We start from the raw sequence: 21,458 nt of genomic DNA, 5'->3' as shown, positions 1-21,458 counted from the left end.
CTCACAGCTAAACTTCTCGTGACAGTTTTGAACTTCACACAGATTGGACCTCAATGATTTAGCCTGTGCAGTGCTCACAGCGATCCCGTGTCGGGTCAATGCTTTTGTCTTTTTTGTGTGTTGTTTGCATTTTGTTTGTGTTTTGGCAAAAATAGGGATAATAGGCATTTTTTTCGCTGCGAATGAGGTCAGTACTAGGTTTAAAGCAGCATACTCCGCTTTAAGTTATAAAAACCTTCAACAAAATATCTTAATTTACTTTAACACTTTTATAACAACATATTTGTACCAACACAATCCTGTCATCATAGTACACTAGGATTGATTGTCCTTAATTGCTAGTTTGAAGTCATTAGCTTAAAAAATGCATTTCAATTTTTAAGACATTTCATTTACAATATTTTTATATGGAGTTTGACAGTTGTTCACTTAAATAGACGAACATAATGCCAACCCCAACTGTCCATGCTACATACGATACCATTATCGAATTGCTACTACAAGCAACCACCTCATGCAGTAACCACACTGTTAGTACCGACTACTACCACAGTGTGGCAACATTTCTGCTAAAAAACAGTTAATCTGGCAACTATCTGCTGCCAGAAACTGAATTCGTCGAAAAAGATATAAAGCAAGCTTAATACGGAAATAAAAAAATCGATCGTTAAATCTGTTGGAATTAAAAGGGATATTTCCAGAAATTACATTGTTGGATATATCACCAGTTTCTTTTGTATAGTTTATTTTTTCTTCCTTTAATCTTTTGACTACGGAACGGTGTTAACGTCAACCTTGAGAAAGAGCACCATTTTGTTGTTTCAGTGGTAAGACATCTTGTGAAAATATTTTTTCTTTTATGTGTACACTGCTGAATGCTGAAACTGCCTGTTCGCAGATGAAAAGAAAGTGCATCTGAATGTAAAATCCGGGGAATGAATTATTCTGCCATATTGTGTGTACGTCCCTTGAAATGGGGCTACTGTTATGCAGGGCTTTTATTTTTTCTAAATCCCTTGAGCTTGCAATGCTGATTTTCTGTTCCTAGCCTATTTTCGTGTAGGTGCACAAACATATATATGCATGTACGTTCATACGTACGTACATAAATATGTAAGTTATAAGTTGCCCATTGTGGTCTGCGGCTGGTATCAGACAACAGACAAATCATATTCATAGGCAAAAGAGAAAAATAATACGTACGTACGTTTTGTGAAGTTTTCTCGTCGCATTTAAAGGGGAATAAAAAAACATGAAAATCTAAAAATATTTCAAAATACCCTCTAAATAACTCACCATTATGGCAAAAGCATGGAAGAGTTGAATGTATAATATACGTAACAATTTCACCACACATAGCAGTAGCTTGTTTATTATTATTTATTATTATTACAATTTTTGTTTTTATTAAATATCGAAAGTGATGCCTAACACATTTAACTGCAATCAAAAGAATATTCATGTGTTTCCACATAAGTTGCACCTGTAGAATATGAATCATGTCTCTATATTTTCTTTTAAATTTTTGTGGTTTTGGTACCATGGAATAAAATGTACTCAAAATCTAGCAGAGAAGACTACAAATTGAATTAAAATTATATTTCTATGGTAATTTTATTTAAGTCAGGCCTACTGTCTTTTAAATTCAGTATTTTTAAACTAATGCTCTTATTTCCTACATTACGGCATTCCAGAAATCACAATTACTTGTTTATGAAGGTCGTGTCCATGTAGGCCCCATAATAGCACAAAAGTGGAACGAACAGTGTATTGAAATTGGTAATTGAAAATCATTGAAACTTTAACAAATTTTAGAAGGGATTAAGCAATACATACACATAATTAATATTCTCAGCCAGACAATGCGCACTTGATCACTAAAATTTAACATATAACGTAAAAAATTATTAGGTATAAGGGGTTTTTTTTAGTTTTTATACCCTCCACCATAGGATGGGGGTGTACTAATTTCGTCATTCTGTGTGTTACACCTCGAAATATGTGTCAAAGAGCCCTTAAAGTATACATATTCTTGATCTTCATGGCATTTTAAGTCGATCTAGCCATGTGCGCCTGTCTGTCCGTCCGTCTATCGTAAGCACGCTAACTTTCGAAGGAGTAAAGCTAGGCGCTTGAAATTTTGCAAAAATACTTTTAATTAGTGTAGATCGGTTGGGACTGTAAATGGGCCAAATAGGTCCATGTTTTGCTATAGCTGCCATATAAATCGATCTTGGGTCTTGATTTCTTCAGCTGTTGAGGGCGCAATTCATATCCGCTTTGGCTGTAATTTTGCACGTGGTGTTTTGATATCACTTCCAACAAGTGTGCTTAGTAAAGTTCCAATTGGTTTATAACCTGATATAGTTGATCTTCATGGCATTTTAAGTCGATCTAGCCATATGCGCCTGTCTGTCCGTCCGTCTGTCTGTCGAAAGCATGCTAACTTTCGAAGGGGTAAAGCTAGGCGCTTGAAATTTTGCACAAATATTTTTTATTAGTGTAGGTCGGTTGGGATTGTAAATGGAACAAATCGGTTCATGTTTTGATATAGCTGCCATCTAAATCGATCTTGGGTCTTGACTTCTTGAGCCTATAGAGGGCGCAATTCTCGTCCGATTTGACTGAAATTTTGCACGAGGTGTTTTGATATCACTTTTAACAACTCTGCTAAGTATGGTACAATTTGTTTCATAACCTGATATATTTGCCCTATAAAACGATCTTGGATCTTGACTTCTTGAGCCGCAATTCTTATCCGATTTGGCTGTAATTTTGCACGTGGTGTTTTGGTATCACTTCCAAAAACATTTCTAAGTATGGTTAAAATCGGCTCGTAATCTGGTATAGCTGTCATATAAATCGATTTTGGATCTTGATTTTTTGAGCCTCTAGAGGGCGCAATTCTCATCCGATTTGGCAAATCGGTACAAAACCGGATATATCTGCCATATAAATCGATGTGGGATCTTGACTTCCTGAGCATCGAAATATGCGTCAAAGATCCCTTAAAGTATGTATATTCTTGATCTTTAGGACATTTTAGGTCGATCTTAACATCTCGGTCCGTCTGTCTGTCGAAAGCTCGATAACTTACGAAGGAGTAAAGCTAGGCGCTTGAAATTTTGCACAAATTCTTTTTATTAGTGTAGATCGGTTGGGATTGTAGATGGGACAAATCGGTCCATGTTTTGCTATAGCTGCCATATAAACCGATCTTGGGTCTTGACTTCTAGAGCATCTAGAGGTCGCAATTCTCGTCCGAGAATTGCTTTGATATCACTTCCAAAAACTCCGCCAAGTACGGTACAAATTGGATAATAACCTGATATAGTTGCCCTATAAACCGATCTTGGATCTTGACTTCTTGAGCCGCTAGAGGGCGCAATTGTTATCAGATTTGGATGTAATTTTGCACATGGTATTTTGGTATCACTTCCAACAACATTGCTAATTACGGTTAAAATCGGCTCGTAACCTGGCATAGCTGTTATATAAATCGATTTTGGATCTTGATTTTTTTGAGCCGCTAGAAGGCTCAATTCTCCTCCGATTTGGCTATAGTTGAGCATGAGGTGTTTTGTTATGACTTCCAACAACTGTGCTTAGTATGGCGTAAATCGTTACATAAACCGATGTAGCTGCCATATAAACCGATTTGAGATCTTGATTTCTTGAGCCTCTAGAGGTTGTAATTCTCAACCGATTTTGCAGAAATTTTGTACAACGGCTTCTCTCATGACCTTCAACATACCTGTCCAATATGGTCTGAATCGATCTATAGCTTGATACAGCTCCCATAAAAATCTATCTCCCATTTTTGCTTCTTGACCCCCTACAAGGGGCAATTCTTGTCCGAATGGACTGAAATAGAACAAAATGACTTCTACCATGTTTAGCATTCAATTCATTTAAGATCCCAATCGGACTACAACTTGATATAGGTTCAATAGCATAACAGTTCTTATTAATTATTTTTTGTTTGCCTAAAAAGAGATACCGCGCAAAGAACTCGACAAATGCTATCCGTGGTGGAGGGTAATATAAGATTCGGCCCGGCCGAACTTAGCACAATTTTGTTGTTTTTATGGTGAATACTAGCTGATTGCCAAGAAAATTTGAACCATATATTCACCACGCTATTAGACATAAACTCTTATTTTACTAGTGTGGAAGTTGTGGATCCGATTTTCATGTGAATTGAGACTGGTCCATTTGACTTTTAAAGATCTCATAGACAGTTTTACCCTTCTGCCACTTGAGTATACAATTAAGTCGTCGTAAAAATCTAAAACGATACAACCATTTCCCTTCGTCTATCCGAAATAACGCTACACCCTTCAGAAATGAAGTAAATGAGCTGAAACTTTGCATAGATTTTTTATAGCCACCACCAAAGGATAGGTGTTTATTAATCTACTCATTCCGTTTGCAACAGTTTAGTTTAATTGGCTATGACAAAACGTTTGTCCCATTAGTCGAATGTTTGTCCCATTAGTCTTCCGAGCGCCTCGACCTTCTGAGCCCCTCTATGATCTATGACACCAAGTTTCGCGTTGTCTCCCACCGCTTGATCTTTCCATTGGGCATTTGGTCGTCCCGGTTTGGGTGTACCACCGTTTTAGCCATCAAAAAAACTTTACCAGAGCTTCTTCATCCATTTTAAGAATATGATCTGGCCAATGCAGCCGTTGTATTTTAATGCGTGTAACTTATCGTCGTCATTCAACTCGTGTTTCATTCTCCATTAACCCAAGCAGGTCCATATATTTTACGAAGAATCTTTCTCTCAAACACTCCAAGCACTGCCTTGTCTGCATTCACAAGTACCCATGCCTCATATAAGAACACGTGTAGTATCAGTGCCTTGTATAGTGTAATTTTCGTCTGTCGAGAGGTGGCCTTGTTTCTCAACTGACTACCTAATCCAAAGTAGCATCTGCTTGACAGTATTATTGAAAAAGTTATAAACAAAAAACTAAATTTTTTAATAATTTCGTTATTAATTTCCTTGTCCAACGAAAGGCCCTTTTTCAGACCATTCATTTGGTATATAAAAGTCCAGTTTTGCATACTGGGAAGAAGTACAGCTAAAAGACAGAGTGGTCGAGGGTTGTTAATGTGGTAATTGTGTCATAGATGCGTTTTCGCTATTAATACGATTCAAATACCACATATCAACGCACGGCCCTTGAAGCCATCACACCTAATATGGTTGACGAAACGCCTCCCATAGTGGTTCGTATGCTATCTTTGGCTTTCCTTTTCCATTTGCAAACAAAATCTCCGATCATTGAAACAGAAATCGTTTTACATTCGAACAAAATTGAATTGCAGAACAGGGTCGATAAAACGATTAGCCGATTGCTGAAATTTGGCTTAGCGATTTATGTTAAGACCCTTGACATCAGTACCAATTATGGTAAAGATCGAACTATGTTTGCCTATAGCTGCCATATATACCGCTATCCCGATTTAGGCTCATAAAAGGCGATTTTATTAACCAATTTCCATGAAATCAAGCACAGCGAGTTGTGTTAGTACCCACGACATTCATACTTAGTATGATTTAGATCGAACAATATTTTTCCGATTTAAGGTCGTTGGCCCAAAAAAAGGCGCATTTTATTACCCGATTAGAACGAAACTTACTTACGCCTCATTGGTTTCAAGGACTGTGAAGGAGTGCAACGTAAGAATAACACAACAGGTTCGGAGAACATGTTGTCTTGGCATAGAAGGGGTGATGAAGACCACGCCCGTTTCGACTCTGGAGACTATTCTAGATGTCCAACCCATAGACATACAGACTAAGTGTGATAGAAGAAGGTCATACCATCGCTGTATAATCGAGGCGGGGATATGTTAGGTTGGGTTTAGGAGACAGTCTGCCATCAGACTCACTTAGACGTTTTCGTCCATTATGATACCACAGGAACAGAAGAAGGAAGATGCCTTCAAGTTCCTAACGTTGAACCATCCAGATCGCTTTAAAAGCCCAATAATTTGCGAATGTTCACATTCGCTAAAATAAATGAGAACCTAAAGTGCAACTCCTTCTAACTGCTAGTGTGGGACATGCACACAGAAGGTGTTCTATAGTCTCTTCTTCTTCTTCGATGTCCTCACAGCTTCTGCAAACGCTGTTGCTGGTAACCTTCAGTATGTCAGCATGTTTTCCGATTAGACAATGACCTGTCATGACGGACACAATGACTGAGACGTCAGTTCTAGCCAATGACAGCAAAGCGGAAGACCTATTCAAGTCTAGATTAGGCCACATAGTTTTTGGAAGGCTCACAGCCACCTCTTTGTGACCATCTATCATTCGTTGTCCTTCGGGCCTGGTCCTGAAAACTTAGCTTACATGTCGCTAAAGGCATACCCACAGATTCCAGTATCCCTGGAATGTGTAAGGTAGTTCCTAGTCTCGCAAGCTCGTCTGCTTTACAATTCCCTGGAATATCTCTGTGGCCCGTCACCCAGAACAGGTGAATATTGAACTGTTAAGCCATCTCGTTGAGAGATCTGGGTCAGTCTAGGGCTGTTTTTGTGTTCCCCAGAGATGTAATAGCTGCCTGGCTGTCTGAGAAGATATTTATGCCAATCGTTGTAATGACATTATATCTTAGCCATTCCACCACTTCCTTAATTGCAAGGATCTCTACTTGATACACACTGCAGTGGTAGGGTAACCTTTTCGATATGACCAATTCTAGATCTTTGGAATACACCCCGAAGCCCACCTGGCCCGTATAGAAGTCTATGTAGCTTCTATTACCAGGGATATCGTAGTTCCAATCGGTTTTATCCGGAATAGTGGTACAGTACTTTTTATCAAAAAACGGCTCAGGTAGGGTGTAATCCACACTGCCTGGAACATCGGATATTGTATCAAGGATAAGACAGTAGCCCCCACATGAACAATGAGAAAGCTTCCTTAACCTTACGGCAGTGGTCGCTGCAATTTGGGTAGCCACAATGTCCAGAGGCATAAGATGTAGCATTAAATTCAGTGCATCAGATGGTGTCGTCCTCAGTGCTGCTGTGATGCACAAGCAAGCCATCTTTTGGATCCGATTAATTTTTAAGCTGTAGGTGGACTTTTGAAGCGCCGTCCACCAGACCACAACACCATATAGCCCTATAGGTCTGACAACTGCAGTATAACCAATGCATGACACGCTCACTTATAAAGAATAGCTGTAGCAAGTGATAGCACGTGTAGGGCATGTGGGGAAGACGATGAAACGTGGGAGCACTTAGGTGCAGACACAATACCAGAGAATACCAGAGATGAACCAACTTAGGGGCTTGGCATGGATTAAGTATTTTGTATTTTAAGGAAAAGGACTTTTGTAAGTAGCACAGAATTCCTGACTTATATTCTTTTTCGATGTTAGTTTTTATTGGGTTGCCCAAAAAGTAATTGCGGATTTTTCATATAGTCGGCGTTGACAAATTTTTTCACAGCTTGTGACTCTGCAATTGCATTCTTTCTTCTGTCAGTTATCAGCTGTTACTTTTAGCTTGCTTTAGAAAAAAAGTGTAAAAAAAGGATATTTGATTAAAGTTCATTCTACTTTCTTTTAAAAATCCGCAATTACTTTTTGGGCAACCCAATAGTATTTTGAGCGCACAACACGCCGTTTACTGACTTGGACAAATGCCATAGTGGCATGAGGCGTATTAATATCCGCAACCTCTTTTTAAGCATACCTAACATGTGTTTCGAAAATGTGACTTGACATATTTTATTTGAGTTCACTCTGAGAATTTTGTAAATAATGTAAAAAAACATTTGCCACACAATTGTGTGACAAATTGTTTATTGAACCCATCTGTTTTTGAAAATTATTTAAATAAGAGCAAAGTGTAATACAATACTTACGCCGACTTTGTATGCCCACCAATTAAAAACCATCTTTTTTATTTCAGAAGCTGAGAAGTGGGAAATCCCTTTTCCAACATGGATAAATTTAATCTAATGAAGAACAGAACGGATGTCATAGTCGGCGGCAAATACAGACTCAGCCGCAAAATAGGTAATAATAAATAAAAAGGAGAGTTTTATGTACATCCAGACAAACAAGAGATATAAAGTTTTGCATCTATAGTCTTATTCGTTAGGAAATATAAATGAAGTCTGTCACTAACGTTGCCCTTGTGATACATTTCAGGAAGCGGCTCCTTTGGTGACATCTATCTGGGCATAAGCATACAGAGTGGCGAAGAAGTCGCCGTTAAAATGGAAAGTACATCTGCTCGTCATCCTCAGTTGCAGTACGAAGCAAAATTGTATCGCATTTTAAGCGGCGGTGTCGGTATACCACGCATTCGTCATCATGGCAAAGAGAAGAATTTCAATATACTAGTAATGGACCTGTTGGGTCCCTCATTGGAAGATTTATTTAACTTTTGCACGCGCCATTTTACAATTAAAACCGTTCTGATGCTGGTTGATCAAATGATTGGACGCTTGGAATACATTCACTTGAAGTGCTTTATTCATCGCGATATCAAGCCGGATAATTTTCTAATGGGCATAGGGCGTCACTGCAATAAATTGTTTTTAATTGATTTCGGTTTGGCTAAAAAGTACCGCGATCCTACCACTCGCAGCCATATCGGTTATCGGGAGGATAAAAACTTGACTGGAACTGCACGTTATGCATCCATTAATGCCCATTTGGGTATTGAACAATCCCGTAGAGATGATATGGAATCATTGGGCTATGTTATGATGTACTTCAATCGCAGTGTTTTGCCATGGCAAGGAATGAAGGCCACCAACAAGCAGCAGAAATATGAAAAGATATCGGAAAAGAAGATGTCGACACCAATTGAAGTTCTATGCAAAGGTTTTCCAGCTGAATTTTCTATGTATTTGAATTACTGTCGCAGTTTGCGTTTCGATGAACAGCCCGATTACATGTACCTACGCCAGTTATTCAGGTAATTTAAAGTATTTAATTTAATAGATTATGCTAAACTATTTGGTTGTTGTTGTTGTTGTAGCAGTTTATTGTGTACTATCTTTCGTCTGCTTGATTCTGTTGAGTGTCAAGACCCAGGAACTCCGCGACTAAGATGGGGTGCGTCCACAGGGATCTGGGTCTGAGTCGAGTGGGTCTGGCCGGGCAGTTAAACAGGTGACGTGTATCGTGCGGTCCCTGGTTACAGTCGGGACATACATCTTGCACGTCGGCATCAATCCTAGCTCTGTGGGAATTGAGACGGCTGCATCTGCCGGAACGTAATTGAGCCAGAATCACTCTGGTTTGCCGGGGGAGGTCGATTTCTTCGGGTGCAATGGGTGGCGGTCGTTCTCCAAGGACTACATTCACCCGGTAGCCAGTTAACGCGTCTGCTACCGTGTCTGCATGAATGTTGTCTAGACTTGCTTGATATGCCGCTTGATCTAGAGGTTCACCCTTGTAGCGCTGAACCTCACGCTCTAGATCATGTAGATCTACCTTAAGGCTTCTGGGCGGTGGATATCTAACCACAAAATAATGATTTGGATGGTTTCTGCGATAACAGCCCAAAAGGTACTGCATAGACAGCATGTAGTTATCTTCGCAATGGAAGGATCTTTGATGGAGGAAGTCCACATGACGGAGTTCCGAGGGCGGCATTCTGACAGATCTGAATATTATTCCACTGCGTGTCACAAAGCTGACGAGACGATACTGGCTTTGCATAACTTACCACAGACCGGCCAATTGCTTTGTACGTGGTCAACAAGATTTCTTTGTCTGCAACCCAAGTGACTTGAGGACCTTGTTTCTACTTTTGACTTTATCGCAAATTGCTGTGACATGTGGGGAGAATGTGTAAGAGCTGTCAAATGTGACGCCAAGTATTTTGGGACACTTGATGGTCGGAATCATTTCTCCATCGACCATCACTTTCAATTCACTATTCACCTCACGCGTATCTGTAGTGAACAATGTGGCTGAAGATTTGGTGGCAGATATCTTCAGATTTCTTGCAACGAAATATGAGGCAAGTTCGTTGAAGTAGACGTTCAAACAATCGCAGATAGGTTCGCGGGGCGGTGGAATGAAGCATAGGTAGAGATTAAACAGTTCCCCACATTGGGGAACTCACTGTTTTACTCTATGGTGCTTCGATTTCTTATTCCTAAATTCCACAAATGACTGGCTACCACAAAGCTGATTAGGAACCCAGCGTTTCAGGCCTAGTTGGAGGGACGTGTTTTTTTGCTATCTCCGCAAATAGTTTGGCATGGCTGACCGTAACGAATGCCTTCGATAGGTCCAGTGCCGCGAGGACCGTCCTATCACATGGACTGGGCTGATTGAAGCCACGGCAAATGTGTGCGGTGATGGCAATTAAAGCAATTGTGCTATGCAGTCTTGGAGGCCACCGTAGCGCAGAGGTTAGCATGTCCGCCTAAGACGCTGAACGCCTGGGTTCGAATCCTGGCGAGACCATCAGAAAAAATTATCAGCGGTGGTTTTCCCCTCCTAATGCTGGCAACATTTGGGAGGTACTATGCCATGTAAAAAGAGAAGTTGGTCCCTGTTCCTTAGTGGAATGTTCATGGGCAAAATTTGCGATTTGCTATGCAGTCTTCGAAATCCATGCTGATGCTCGGAGAATGGAGATTCTCCTACGAGGCTCGTGAGGAGCAATGCCTCAAGAGCCTTGGCTACAGGTAAGAGAAGGGAGATGGTTCTGTACGACTCTCCCAAACTCGAATCCTTTTAAGGTTTCAGTAGCGGCAGCACTCTGCCCATTATCCAAACATCAGAAACTATAAGAGCGTTCAAATACAGTTGTAAGGTACTCGACTCCAGGTAGATCCAGATTCTTCAGCATCAGTGTAGAGAATCCGTCGAGGCCCAACGCCTTGGATGATTTAGCGCCACGGATGATATTCATAACATTGCCCAAGGTAAATAGTGATGTTTGTCCATCGGCTCGGAGACCACGGATACGTCGAATGGCTCTCCTCCTTGCCCAGTTACTCTCGGTATGCACAATAAATTGACGGTTGAACAACCTGGCGCATCTCTTCGGATCAGTCACGGTTACTTCGTCAAAAGTGATTGAGGTCCTGTCATCTCGTTTACCGGAGATCGAGAGTGACTTAAGGTGCCTAAGTTACATTGCTGCAAGTGTTCCAGCCACAAATTCCGCTTATCTTCGTTGACTACCCTGTTCATTTCCAGATTCTCCTCGCTGATTCTGGTGCAAGTGGGGTCCGTACAACTAATCCCATCGCGCTCATCTGCGAGCACCACTACCTGCGCCGGGATATTGGGCCGTATTTGGGCTATTCGACTGGCTGGTATAAAGCGAGCGTCTGCTGCGTTAATGATGTCCCGGAATTTCCACTCGGCAATTAGCACATTCGCCAAACCTTCACAATAGGACATGTTCATGCCAACCTGGGTCTCAAATAAAAACATTTTAGGAATAGAATACGAACTTGTCGTTAAAACAAGATAATGGAATGATTTTACTTATAAATTTCTCTGAGTGTAACTTTTTGCAACAATGTAAACAAACCTATGAAGCCAAGATGCGCCCATGCGGAGCGAGCTCTGAGGGCTAGTTGTTATTGAAACCAACGAAAGATGCTAGCGTATATAATATGGTAAAACTTGAAACCGCTCCATACAGCTCAGAAAAGAAAAAAAAAACAGGTCCACGTGGAAAAAGGTTGTACACCAACGGCTATTGACCTGCTCAAAAAATGGTTTTGCGACAGAACCTTATCATCGACCTTTCAAAACGGCTTTTGGATAAATCTTACCGAAGTAATTGATCCCTGACCCCTCTATTGTCACACAACGACTCAAAAATTTCATTTTGTTAAGTTTGAGTAATGCTCAAAATCTTCTACGAGTTGTGTTTGGTCAACATTTAGCAAATCTACGTGTACTAATGCCAGAAATTTTTCATAGAATACAGATACATTCAAGACGTTCTTTCGTTTTCAATGTTTCTCTGTGTGTGTGTGTGTGTATACGATTTCAACTAACTTGGGCAAATTTACTTTTTGATCATTCGAAACGATTTTACGATTTTTTATATGACTGCTTTTTTTACTTCTGCCTTATTTATACATCCGCTGCGTTGTGCAGTCATTGTGGCGTCTATGACTACGTTTGAGATCAGTATACCAATGTTTTTTTTTTTTTTTTTGTGTCTGATGGAGGTAGTCACTATAATAGTTTTTAGCAATTGATCAGCATTTTTTAAGTGAAAGAGAAGTGTAAAATAATACAAACGAAATGAAGATAGAAGAAATAAAGGTACGAAGATTATTATGCTAAAATTATGTTAATTAAGAAAACCCGTATGTGGAGGTGGCGATCCTCGTCAACCTCCATATGAGAGTAAAGTCTTTCCGATCGCCACAAGAACGTTATGGGCCATTGGTTATTTAAAGGCGCTTATAACTCACCTTCGTCATATCGAGTATTTGTCAGTTCTAAGCAAGAGCCGGTGTCGGCAGGCTTCTCACTGAGACTCTCCACTTGTACCGCTGAATCTGGAAATAAACAGGGTAGTCAACGAACATAAGCGGAATTTGTGGCTGGAACACTTGGAGCAATGTAACTTAGGCACCGGTGCAGGCAAACTGTGGGCCACTGTTAAGTCTCTCTCGAACCCCGGTAGACGGGACGACAGGACCTCGAGTCACTTTTGGCGAGATAACCGTGACTGATCCGAAGAGATGCGCCAGGTTGTTCAACCGTCAATTTATTGTGCATCCCGAGAGAGACAGGGCAAGGAGGAGAGCCATTCGCCGTATTCGTGGTCTCCGAGCCGATGAACAGCCATCACAATTTACCGTGGGCGAAGTTACAAATGTCTTCCAAGTCTTTGGGCCCCGACGGAATCTCTACATTGATGCTGAAGAATCTCGATTCACCTGGAGTTGAGTACCTTACCACTGTCCTTAACCTGTCATTGAACACTCTTATAGTTCCCGATGTCTGGATGAATGGGCAGAGTGATCCCGCTACTGAAGCCTGGAAAAGACCCGAGTTTGGGGGAGTCGTACAGACCGATCTCCCTTCTCTCACCAGTGGCAAAGACGCTTGAGGCATTACTCCTCCCGAGCCTCGTAGGAGAATTTCCATTCGCCGAGCATCAACATGGATTTCGGAGACTGCACAGCACAACAACAGCTTTGCATGCCATCACCACACACATTTGGCGTGGCTTCAATCAACCCAGGCCATGTGATAGGACGGTCCTCGTGGTACTGGACCTATCGAAGGCATTCGACACGGTCAGCCATGCCGAATTATTTGAGGACATCGCCAACACGTCCCTCCAGCCAGGCCTGAAACGATGGGTCGCGAATTATCTGTGTGGCCGCCAGTCATTTGTGGAATTTAGGGATAAGAAGTCGAAACACCGTAGAGTGAAACAGGGAGTTCCCCAAGGTGAGGTGATATCTCCGGCTCTGTTTAACCTCTACCTATCCTCCATACCACCCCCTCCAGACGGCTTAGAGATCGTATCATATGCAGTTATTGTGCTATGCAGTCTTCGAAATCCATGCTTATGCTCGTTGAATGGAAATTCTCCTACAAGGCTCGTGAGGAGTAATGCCTCAAGAGTCTTTGCTACTGGTGCCTCCCCCCAACTAGGGTCCTTTCCGGTAGCGGGATCCCTCTGCCCATTTTCCAGACATCGGGAACTATAAGAGTGTTCAAAGACAGGTTGAGGACCATAGTAAGGTACTCAAGTACAGGTAAATCTAGATTTTTCAACATCAATGTAGAGATTATGTCGGGGCCCAACGCCTTAGATGATTTGGCGCCATGGATGATATTCGTAACTTCGCCCACAGTAAATTGTGATGGCTGTCCATCGGCTCGGAGACCACGAATACGGCGAATGGCTCTCCTCTTTGCCCTGTCTCTCTCGGGTTGAACAACCTGGCGCATCTCTACGGATGAGTCACGGTTACTTCACTAAAAGTGACTGAGGTCCTATCATCCCGTCTACCGGGGTTCGAGAGTGACTTAACAGTAGACCACAGCTTGCCCAAACCGGTGCCTAAGTTACATTGCTCCAAGTGTTCCAGCTACAAAATTCCAGATTGTTTTCTATGTAAATACTTTTTTCACTTATGCGATTTCAGTTTCATATATGAACGGAATTTGGGGTATAAAAACATTGTCAGTTAAACGGTATATTCAGTAAAGCGATTTACACTTAAGCGAATTTAATTTCATTTAATAATACCAAATATTAATGGTTTTTCCTATCAAGTTTCATTTAAGCGAGATTTTTCACTAAAACGAATTGCAGTTAAGCAGTCCCGGCACGGGTAGCTGTAAGCCCCACACAGTCTGGAACATTGAGGTCCGATCTATGTGGTGCTCATTGCTGCCACGAGAAGCTTAGCTGCTGTTGCGGATAGTGGAATGCTTCATACAGAGTAGCAGCAACGGCAGTCGCGAATAATCAGGGGTATCGAGCGGAGAGTCTCAGTGAGAGGCCGGGTGGAACCGGTTCTTGCACAAATACTGAGTGCCTAAGATGCTTGATATCAAATTCTACCCGATATTTTATACTCTATACTAAATTATAACAACTGGAGCAAATGCCATTGGCAAAATTTTGTTTATTTATCAAACAATTTGAATTGTATTTTTTAATATGTTTTTCCTCATTTTATAGAATACTCTTCCGCACCTTGAATCATCAGTACGATTACATTTACGATTGGACAATGCTGAAACAGAAGACCCATCAAAGTCAACCGAATACGGCGCTTCTATTAGGCCAAGCCGAGACCCGTAACGACAGAGAACGGGAAAGAGAGAAGGAGAAAGAGAAAGCGAGCGGCAAGACTATGCTCTCTGAATAATTTTAACTTTTATGCTTAAACAAATAGTTAAATATTAACTCATGTAAAATTCAACAAATACAAAATTTGCATACAATTATTGCTGCAAAATAATTTGCATCATCCACTAAAAATATATATTACGATAATTATTAATATTAATAATTTTGAATTATGTCAATAAATGCTAACTGTGTTGGAGTTAAAACAAAAACAAAGTTATAATAAAAACAACAAAAACGAAAAATAAAATAAAAATAAAATATAATAGAAAACAACAAATAACAGATGATATTTTAAGAATCTAGAGAATGTATCGAAACTTCTTAATACATACACATACAAACACCCACACACACACACACACACACACACCTTATAATATTACAAATAATTACAATATCGAAACTAATAAAGTTTTAAAATGTATACCTTTAACTTCCACCCCCCCCAGATTATGTAGAAATATCAAATATGACGATGTTCTGGCAACCCAATATATATGGTTTGCCAAAAAAATTGACAAATTTTTTCACAGCTTGTGACTCTGTAATTGCATTCTTTCTTCTGTCAGTTATCAGCTGTTACTTTTAGCTTGCTTTAGAAAAAAAGTAAAAAAAGTATATTTGATTAAAGTTCATTCTAAGTTTTATTAAAAATTTATTTACTTTCTTTTAAAAAATCCGCAATTACTTTTTGGGCAACCCAATACATGTTCTTTTCATATGCTTTATTAAGCGTGCTTTATTTGACCAGTTAGCTCATCTGCCAGTTTTTTTTTGGTGCATAGGGAAAAGTACCTATTACGTTAGGCGAAAAGACGAGCAGTATAACATTGCAGGCAATAGATTGTGCTTTACATTTATTTTGCTGTAAATTAAACTGAGTTTGGTACCGTCTTTCTTTCCAATTGCCCTTGGGACTAAGAAATATCGCAAATTAATTTTGACCAAATTTCATTATCTTTCGAGTTAGGAAAACTAAGATAATTTTCTAACACATGGTATTAATGATTGCGCCATATTCCCCTAATAAAATTCCTTTTTTTTCTAAGGATGATGGGAAACTGAAAGCAAGCCAAAACAAAAGCAGCGCCAAAAAGACGCAGTTGAACACTCGGGCAAAAGTTCCTTTTGGCGATTTGAATTCGCTGTTGTATCCAGAAAAGTACCTATTACGTTAAGTGTAGGTGGGCGTAAACATTTTTCACCGAATAATAAGAGTTAGTTAGCTGCGCACAACAAGCCGATTACTGGCTTAGATGTATGTCCATAGTGGCATGGGGCGGATTAATATCTGCACCCTCTTTTCAACCTAACCTAGCTAGCTGCCAAATAAAACACGCTTATTAAAAGTGTAGTAATTTTCAAATTTCTTCATATAAGTCTTATTTGTGACCATGTCACGACAAAAACAAGGAAGAACAGGGCAATCCCATGGAAGCGGTTTCTACGCACCTTCCTCGGCAAGGGCTGCCGCCACAGTGCACGTGTTCGTCCTTTTTTCGTCATGGGACAGGCACATCCCGGAGTGCCTTCTCCGCACGCCTCTGGTCAGTGTCGGGGTGGAAAAGAACCCCGGACTCTGGTTCTGTTCGGTTTGCCAGAACCGCCTCCCATCTTCGGTCGGTGTCAGTGAGGTGTAACCGGTGCATGGAGTGGGTACATTTCCGATCTTGCTCTGGCCATACGTCACTACGAGAGTTTAGTCACATTGAATATGTTTAAAGGTGCTGTGCGAACATACCTAGCAGTGGGCCACAAGGTTCGTCGTCGTCGCCTTCTGCGTCCTCGTCGCCTTCTGCGTCCTCGTCGCCTTCTGCGTCCTCGTCGTCTTCTGCGTCCTCGTCGCCTTCTGCGTCCCGTCGCCTTCAGCGTCCTCGTCGCCTTCTGGGTCCTCGTCGCCTTCTGGGTCCTCGTCGTATTCTTCGTCCTCGTCGTATTCTGCGTCCTCGTCGCCTTCTGCGTCCTCGTCGCCTTCTGCGTCCTCGTCGCCTTCTGCGTCCTCGTCGCCTTCTGCGTCCTCGTCGCCTTCTGCGTCCTCGTCGCCTTCCGCGTCCTCGTCGCCTTCTACGTCCTCGTCGTCGGACTATGTGACCCCCCGACCTCTTCCGTGCGGCAATATACGCAAGAGCAGCATCCCAGCCCCAATATTGTCAGGCCAGTGCCGGGAAGTGTATTATTTTTGCGATTGAATTGCAACGGTCTCCGATGCAAGATTGACGAGATAGTGGATTTTATGAGTCAGAAGAACATACTGGTTGCAGCGATCCAGGAGACAAAGCTGACCAACACCTGCAGCCTGCAAAATTGGAACGGAAACAATGTGCTAAGTAAGGATCGCTTAAGGAATGGAGGTGGGAGATTGGCCATCGTGATACAGCATTCCGTGCAGTATAGACCCATCTCGCCTTCGCTTGGCGCTAGTGACCCCTACTCGGAGTGCATGGGGATAGCAGTCAGGTTCGGTACTGCCGAGATAGAGCTATACAACGTGTATATACAGCCGTTTGGTAGCTGTGTCCTAATTAATGGCCAAGCTTACAAACCCGACATAAGTGGGTTACTATCTGCACGGTGAATGAGAATGCCCCCTCTAAGATTACGAGGACGAGCAGCAGCTCGCCAGACATTTCCATTCAATCGTTATTTCTTTGGGATCAGACCACCTCCCCATAATTGTCACCATCGACCGACTTGCCCACTTCATAAACTCTGAATCAGAAGAACCCCGATTGGGTCGGCTTCGGGGAGTACACCAATCGCCGATTCAGTGAACTGCCAACCCTCTCGAATGTGTTAGTTGCCTAGAGGAAATTCCAGGACATCATTAACGCAGCAGACGCTTGCTTTATATCAGCCAGTTAAATACCCCAAGTACGGCCCAATTTCCCGGCGCAGACAGTGGTACTCGCAGAGGGACGTGATGGGATTCGATGTACAGACCCCACTAAACCCAGAATCAGCGAGCTGAATCTGGAAATAAACAGGGCAGTCAACGAACATAAGCGGCATTTGTGGCTGGAATACGTGGAGCAATTTAACTTAGGCACCGTTTTAGGCAAGCTGTGGTCTACTATTAAGTCACTCTTGAACCCCGGTAGACGGGATGACAGGACCTCAGCCACTTTTGGCGAAGTAACCGTGACTGGACCGAAGAGGTGCGCCAGGTTGTTCAACTGTCAATTTATTGTGCATCTCGAGAGTGACAGGGCTAGGAGGAGAGCCATTCGTCGCATCAGTGGTCTCCGAGCCTATGGACAGCCATCACAATTTACCGTGGACGAAGTGGAGCCAAGTTTTCCAAATCGCAGGGCCTCGACGGAATCGCTACACTGAGGCTGAAGAATCTGGATCTACCTGGAGTCGAGTACCTTACAACTATCCTAAAGCTGTCTCTGACCACTCTTATAGTACCCGATATCTGGAAGATGAGAAGAGTGATCCCGCTTCTGAAGACTTAAAAGGAACCCAGTAAGGGGGAGTTGTACAGACCGATCTCCCTTCTCTCATCAGTAGCTAAGAAGCTTGAGGGATTACTCCACCCGAGCCTGGTTGGAGAACTTGCATTCGCCGAGCATAAGCATGTTTTCAGTAGACTGCACAGCACAACAACTGCTTTGCATGCCATCACTAAAATTTCTCCTAAAGACCCGAAGAAATTTTCTTTAAATACAACATTTCTTAGAAAGAAAGGATATTTGCATAACATTTTTTCTAAAGAAATATTGTTTAGAGAAAATTTGTATTTTTTTTTAATCTTTAAATAACATGTGACTAAATTTTGTATAGTTTTTTTATTTGAAGTTCATAGAATTTTGCCTTAATTTCTTATTTTGTATCTTATATTTTGTTTTTTAGTTGAACGCAAGACTCCCAAACTGGATGATTTTTTATTTAGAACAACACACACTTTAGATGAGCAACGACAAAAAACTTAATTGAATTTAACAATAAATGGGCCGTTAATACTGCCTGTTTTAGGGGTGCATGCTTAGGGAATACTGAAAAAGACAGCAGGTGCCTACGTTACCTGATCATCTTATGATCATTAGAAAGAAGCTGTAGCCAGAAAGACATTTGAATAGGAACTCATTATTCGCGCCAACACCAGAAGACCGAAACTTCAATGGAAAAATCAGGTCAAGGATAAGATTTTGAAGTTTGATGTTAAAAATTGGAGCAATTCCGCACAAGACCGAAGAGCTTGGAACAATTTTAAATGCTTGCTCTCTTAAAAACCTTGGTAAGTGAAAAACTTATTGAAAAGTAGTTTCAGTGACAACTTAATTTTTGGCTTAATTTGGGTTTAAATTCATTTTTTGATTAGAAAATTTTATTGAAATATTGTCTTTAATAGAGATATTGTCTTTAGAGGAAATTTTATGGAAATTTTGTCTTTAGAGAAAATTTCATGGAAAATTTGTCTTTAGAGAAAATTTCATAGAAATTTTGTCTTTAGAGAAAATTTCATGGAAATTTTGTCTTTAGAGAAAATTTCATGGAAATTTTGTCTTTAGAGAAAATTTCATGGAAATTTTGTCTTTAGAGAAAATTTCATGGAAATTTTGTCTATAGAGAAAATTTCATGGAAATTTTGTCCTGATAGAAAATTTCATGGAAATTTTGTCTTTAGAGGAAATTTCATGGAAATTTTGTCTGTAGAGAAAATTTCATGGAAATTTTGTCCTTAGAGAAAATTTTCTGGAAATTTTGTCTTTAGAGAAAATTTCATGGAATTTTTGTCTTTAGAGAAAATTTCATGGAAAATTTGTCTTTAGAGAAAATTTCATGGAAATTTTGTCTTTAGAGAAAATTTCATGGAAATTTTGTCTTTAGAGAAAATTTTCTGGAAATTTTGTCTTTAGAGAAAACTTTCTGGAAATTTTGTCTTTAGAGAAAATTTTCTGGAAATTTTGTCTTTAGAGAAAATTTTCTGGAAATTTTGTCTTTAGAGAAAATTTTCTGGAAATTTTGTCTTTAGAGAAAATTTTCTCTAAAATTTCCATGAAATTTTCTCTAAAGACAAAATTTCCATGAAATTTTCTCTAAAGACAAATTTTCCATGAAATTTTCTCTAAAGACAAAAATTCCATGAAATTTTCTCTAAAGACAAAATTTCCAGAAAATTTTCTCTAAGGACAAAATTTCCATGAAATTTTCTCTACAGACAAAATTTCCATGAAATTTCCTCTAAAGACAAAATTTCCATGAAATTTTCTCTAAAGACAGAATTTCCATGAAATTTTCTATCAAGACAAAATTTCCATGAAATTTTCTCTAAAGACAAAATTTCCATGAAATTTTCTCTAAAGACAAAATTTCCATGAAATTTTCTCTACAGACAAAATTTCCATGAAATTTTCTCTACAGACAAAATTTCCATGAAATTTCCTCTAAAGACGAAATTTCCATGAAATTTTCTATCAAGACAAAATTTCCATGAAATTTTCTCTAAAGACAAAATTTCAATTTTCTCTAAAGACAAAATTTCCATGAAATTTTCTCTAAAGACAAAATTTCCATGAAATTTTCTCTAAAGACAAAATTTCCATGAAATTTTCTCTAAAGACAAAATTTCCATGAAATTTTCTCTAAAGACAAAATTTCCATGAAATTTTCTCTAAAGACAAAATTTCCATGAAATTTTCTCTAAAGACAAAATTTCAATGAAATTTTCTCTAAAGACAAAATTTCCATGAAATTTTCTCTAAAGACAAAATTTTCATGAAATTTTCTCTAAAGACAAAATTTCCATGAAATTTTCTCTAAAGACAAAATTTTCAGAAAATTTTCTCTAAAGACAAAATTTCCAGAAAATTTTCTCTAAAGACAAAATTTCCAGAAAATTTTCTCTAAAGACAAAATTTCCAGAAAATTTTGTCTTTAGAGAAAATTTTCTGGAAATTTTGTCTTTAGAGAAAATTTTCTGGAAATTTTGTCTTTAGAGAAAATTTTCTGGAAATTTTGTCTTTAGAGAAAATTTTCTGGAAATTTTGTCTTTAGAGAAAATTTTCTGGAAATTTTGTCTTTAGAGAAAATTTTCTGGAAATTTTGTCTTTAGAGAAAATTTTCTGGAAATTTTGTCTTTAGAGAAAATTTTCTGGAAATTTTGTCTTTAGAGAAAATTTTCTGGAAATTTTGTCTTTAGAGAAAATTTTCTGGAAATTTTGTCTTTAGAGAAAATTTTCTGGAAATTTTGTCTTTAGAGAAAATTTTCTGAAAATTTTGTCTTTAGAGAAAATTTCATGGAAATTTTGTCTTTAGAGAAAATTTCATGAAAATTTTGTCTTTAGAGAAAATTTTATGAAAATTTTGTCTTTAGAGAAAATTTTCTGGAAATTTTGTCTTTAGAGAAAATTTTCTGGAAATTTTGTCTTTAGAGAAAATTTTATGGAAATTTTGTCTTTAGAGAAAATTTCATAAAAAATTTGGCCTTTCCATGAAATTTTGTCTGTAGAGAAAATTGTATGGACTTTTTGTCTGTAGAGAAAATTTCATGGATATATTGTCTTTAGAGAAAATTTCATGGAAATTTTGTCTTTAGAGAAAATTTCATTTTAATTTTGTCTTAAGAAACTTTGACACCGCACCAACCATTCAAAATGATT

At 39.6% G+C, this 21,458-nt stretch overlaps 2 protein-coding genes across 3 annotated transcripts in view; both read left to right on the top strand.

Annotated features, from left to right (window-relative positions):
- Positions 1-576: 576 nt before the first annotated feature.
- On the top strand, positions 577-15,277 carry LOC106084538 (casein kinase I). Of its 2 annotated transcripts, none has more exons than XM_059368004.1 (4): positions 577-827; positions 7,942-8,045; positions 8,181-8,955; positions 14,680-15,277. In XM_059368004.1, exons 2-4 carry the CDS (start codon positions 7,970-7,972, stop codon positions 14,867-14,869), a joined length of 1,041 nt encoding a protein of 346 aa, XP_059223987.1. In that variant the 5' UTR covers positions 577-827; positions 7,942-7,969; the 3' UTR covers positions 14,870-15,277. The 2 variants fall into 2 exon arrangements, with proteins under 2 accessions (XP_059223987.1, XP_013103739.1); XM_013248285.2 differs by having other exon boundaries at positions 7,939-8,045.
- Positions 15,278-18,727: 3,450 nt separating this feature from the next.
- LOC106084536 (inhibitory POU protein) overlaps positions 18,728-21,458 on the top strand; it is a 108,243-nt gene continuing 105,512 nt past the window's right edge. Inside the window, exon 1 of the mRNA XM_013248283.2 lies at positions 18,728-19,093. Within this exon, the coding sequence (XP_013103737.1) occupies positions 19,070-19,093 (24 nt within the window). The 5' untranslated portion in view covers positions 18,728-19,069. The remainder of the gene's footprint in view (positions 19,094-21,458) is intronic.

Source organism: Stomoxys calcitrans, chromosome 4 (genome assembly GCF_963082655.1).
Source record: "Stomoxys calcitrans chromosome 4, idStoCalc2.1, whole genome shotgun sequence".
Classification (NCBI taxonomy): Eukaryota; Metazoa; Arthropoda; class Insecta; order Diptera; family Muscidae; genus Stomoxys; species Stomoxys calcitrans.
Note: the sequence above shows the minus strand (reverse complement) of the source record. Positions and strands in the feature narration are given on the sequence as shown.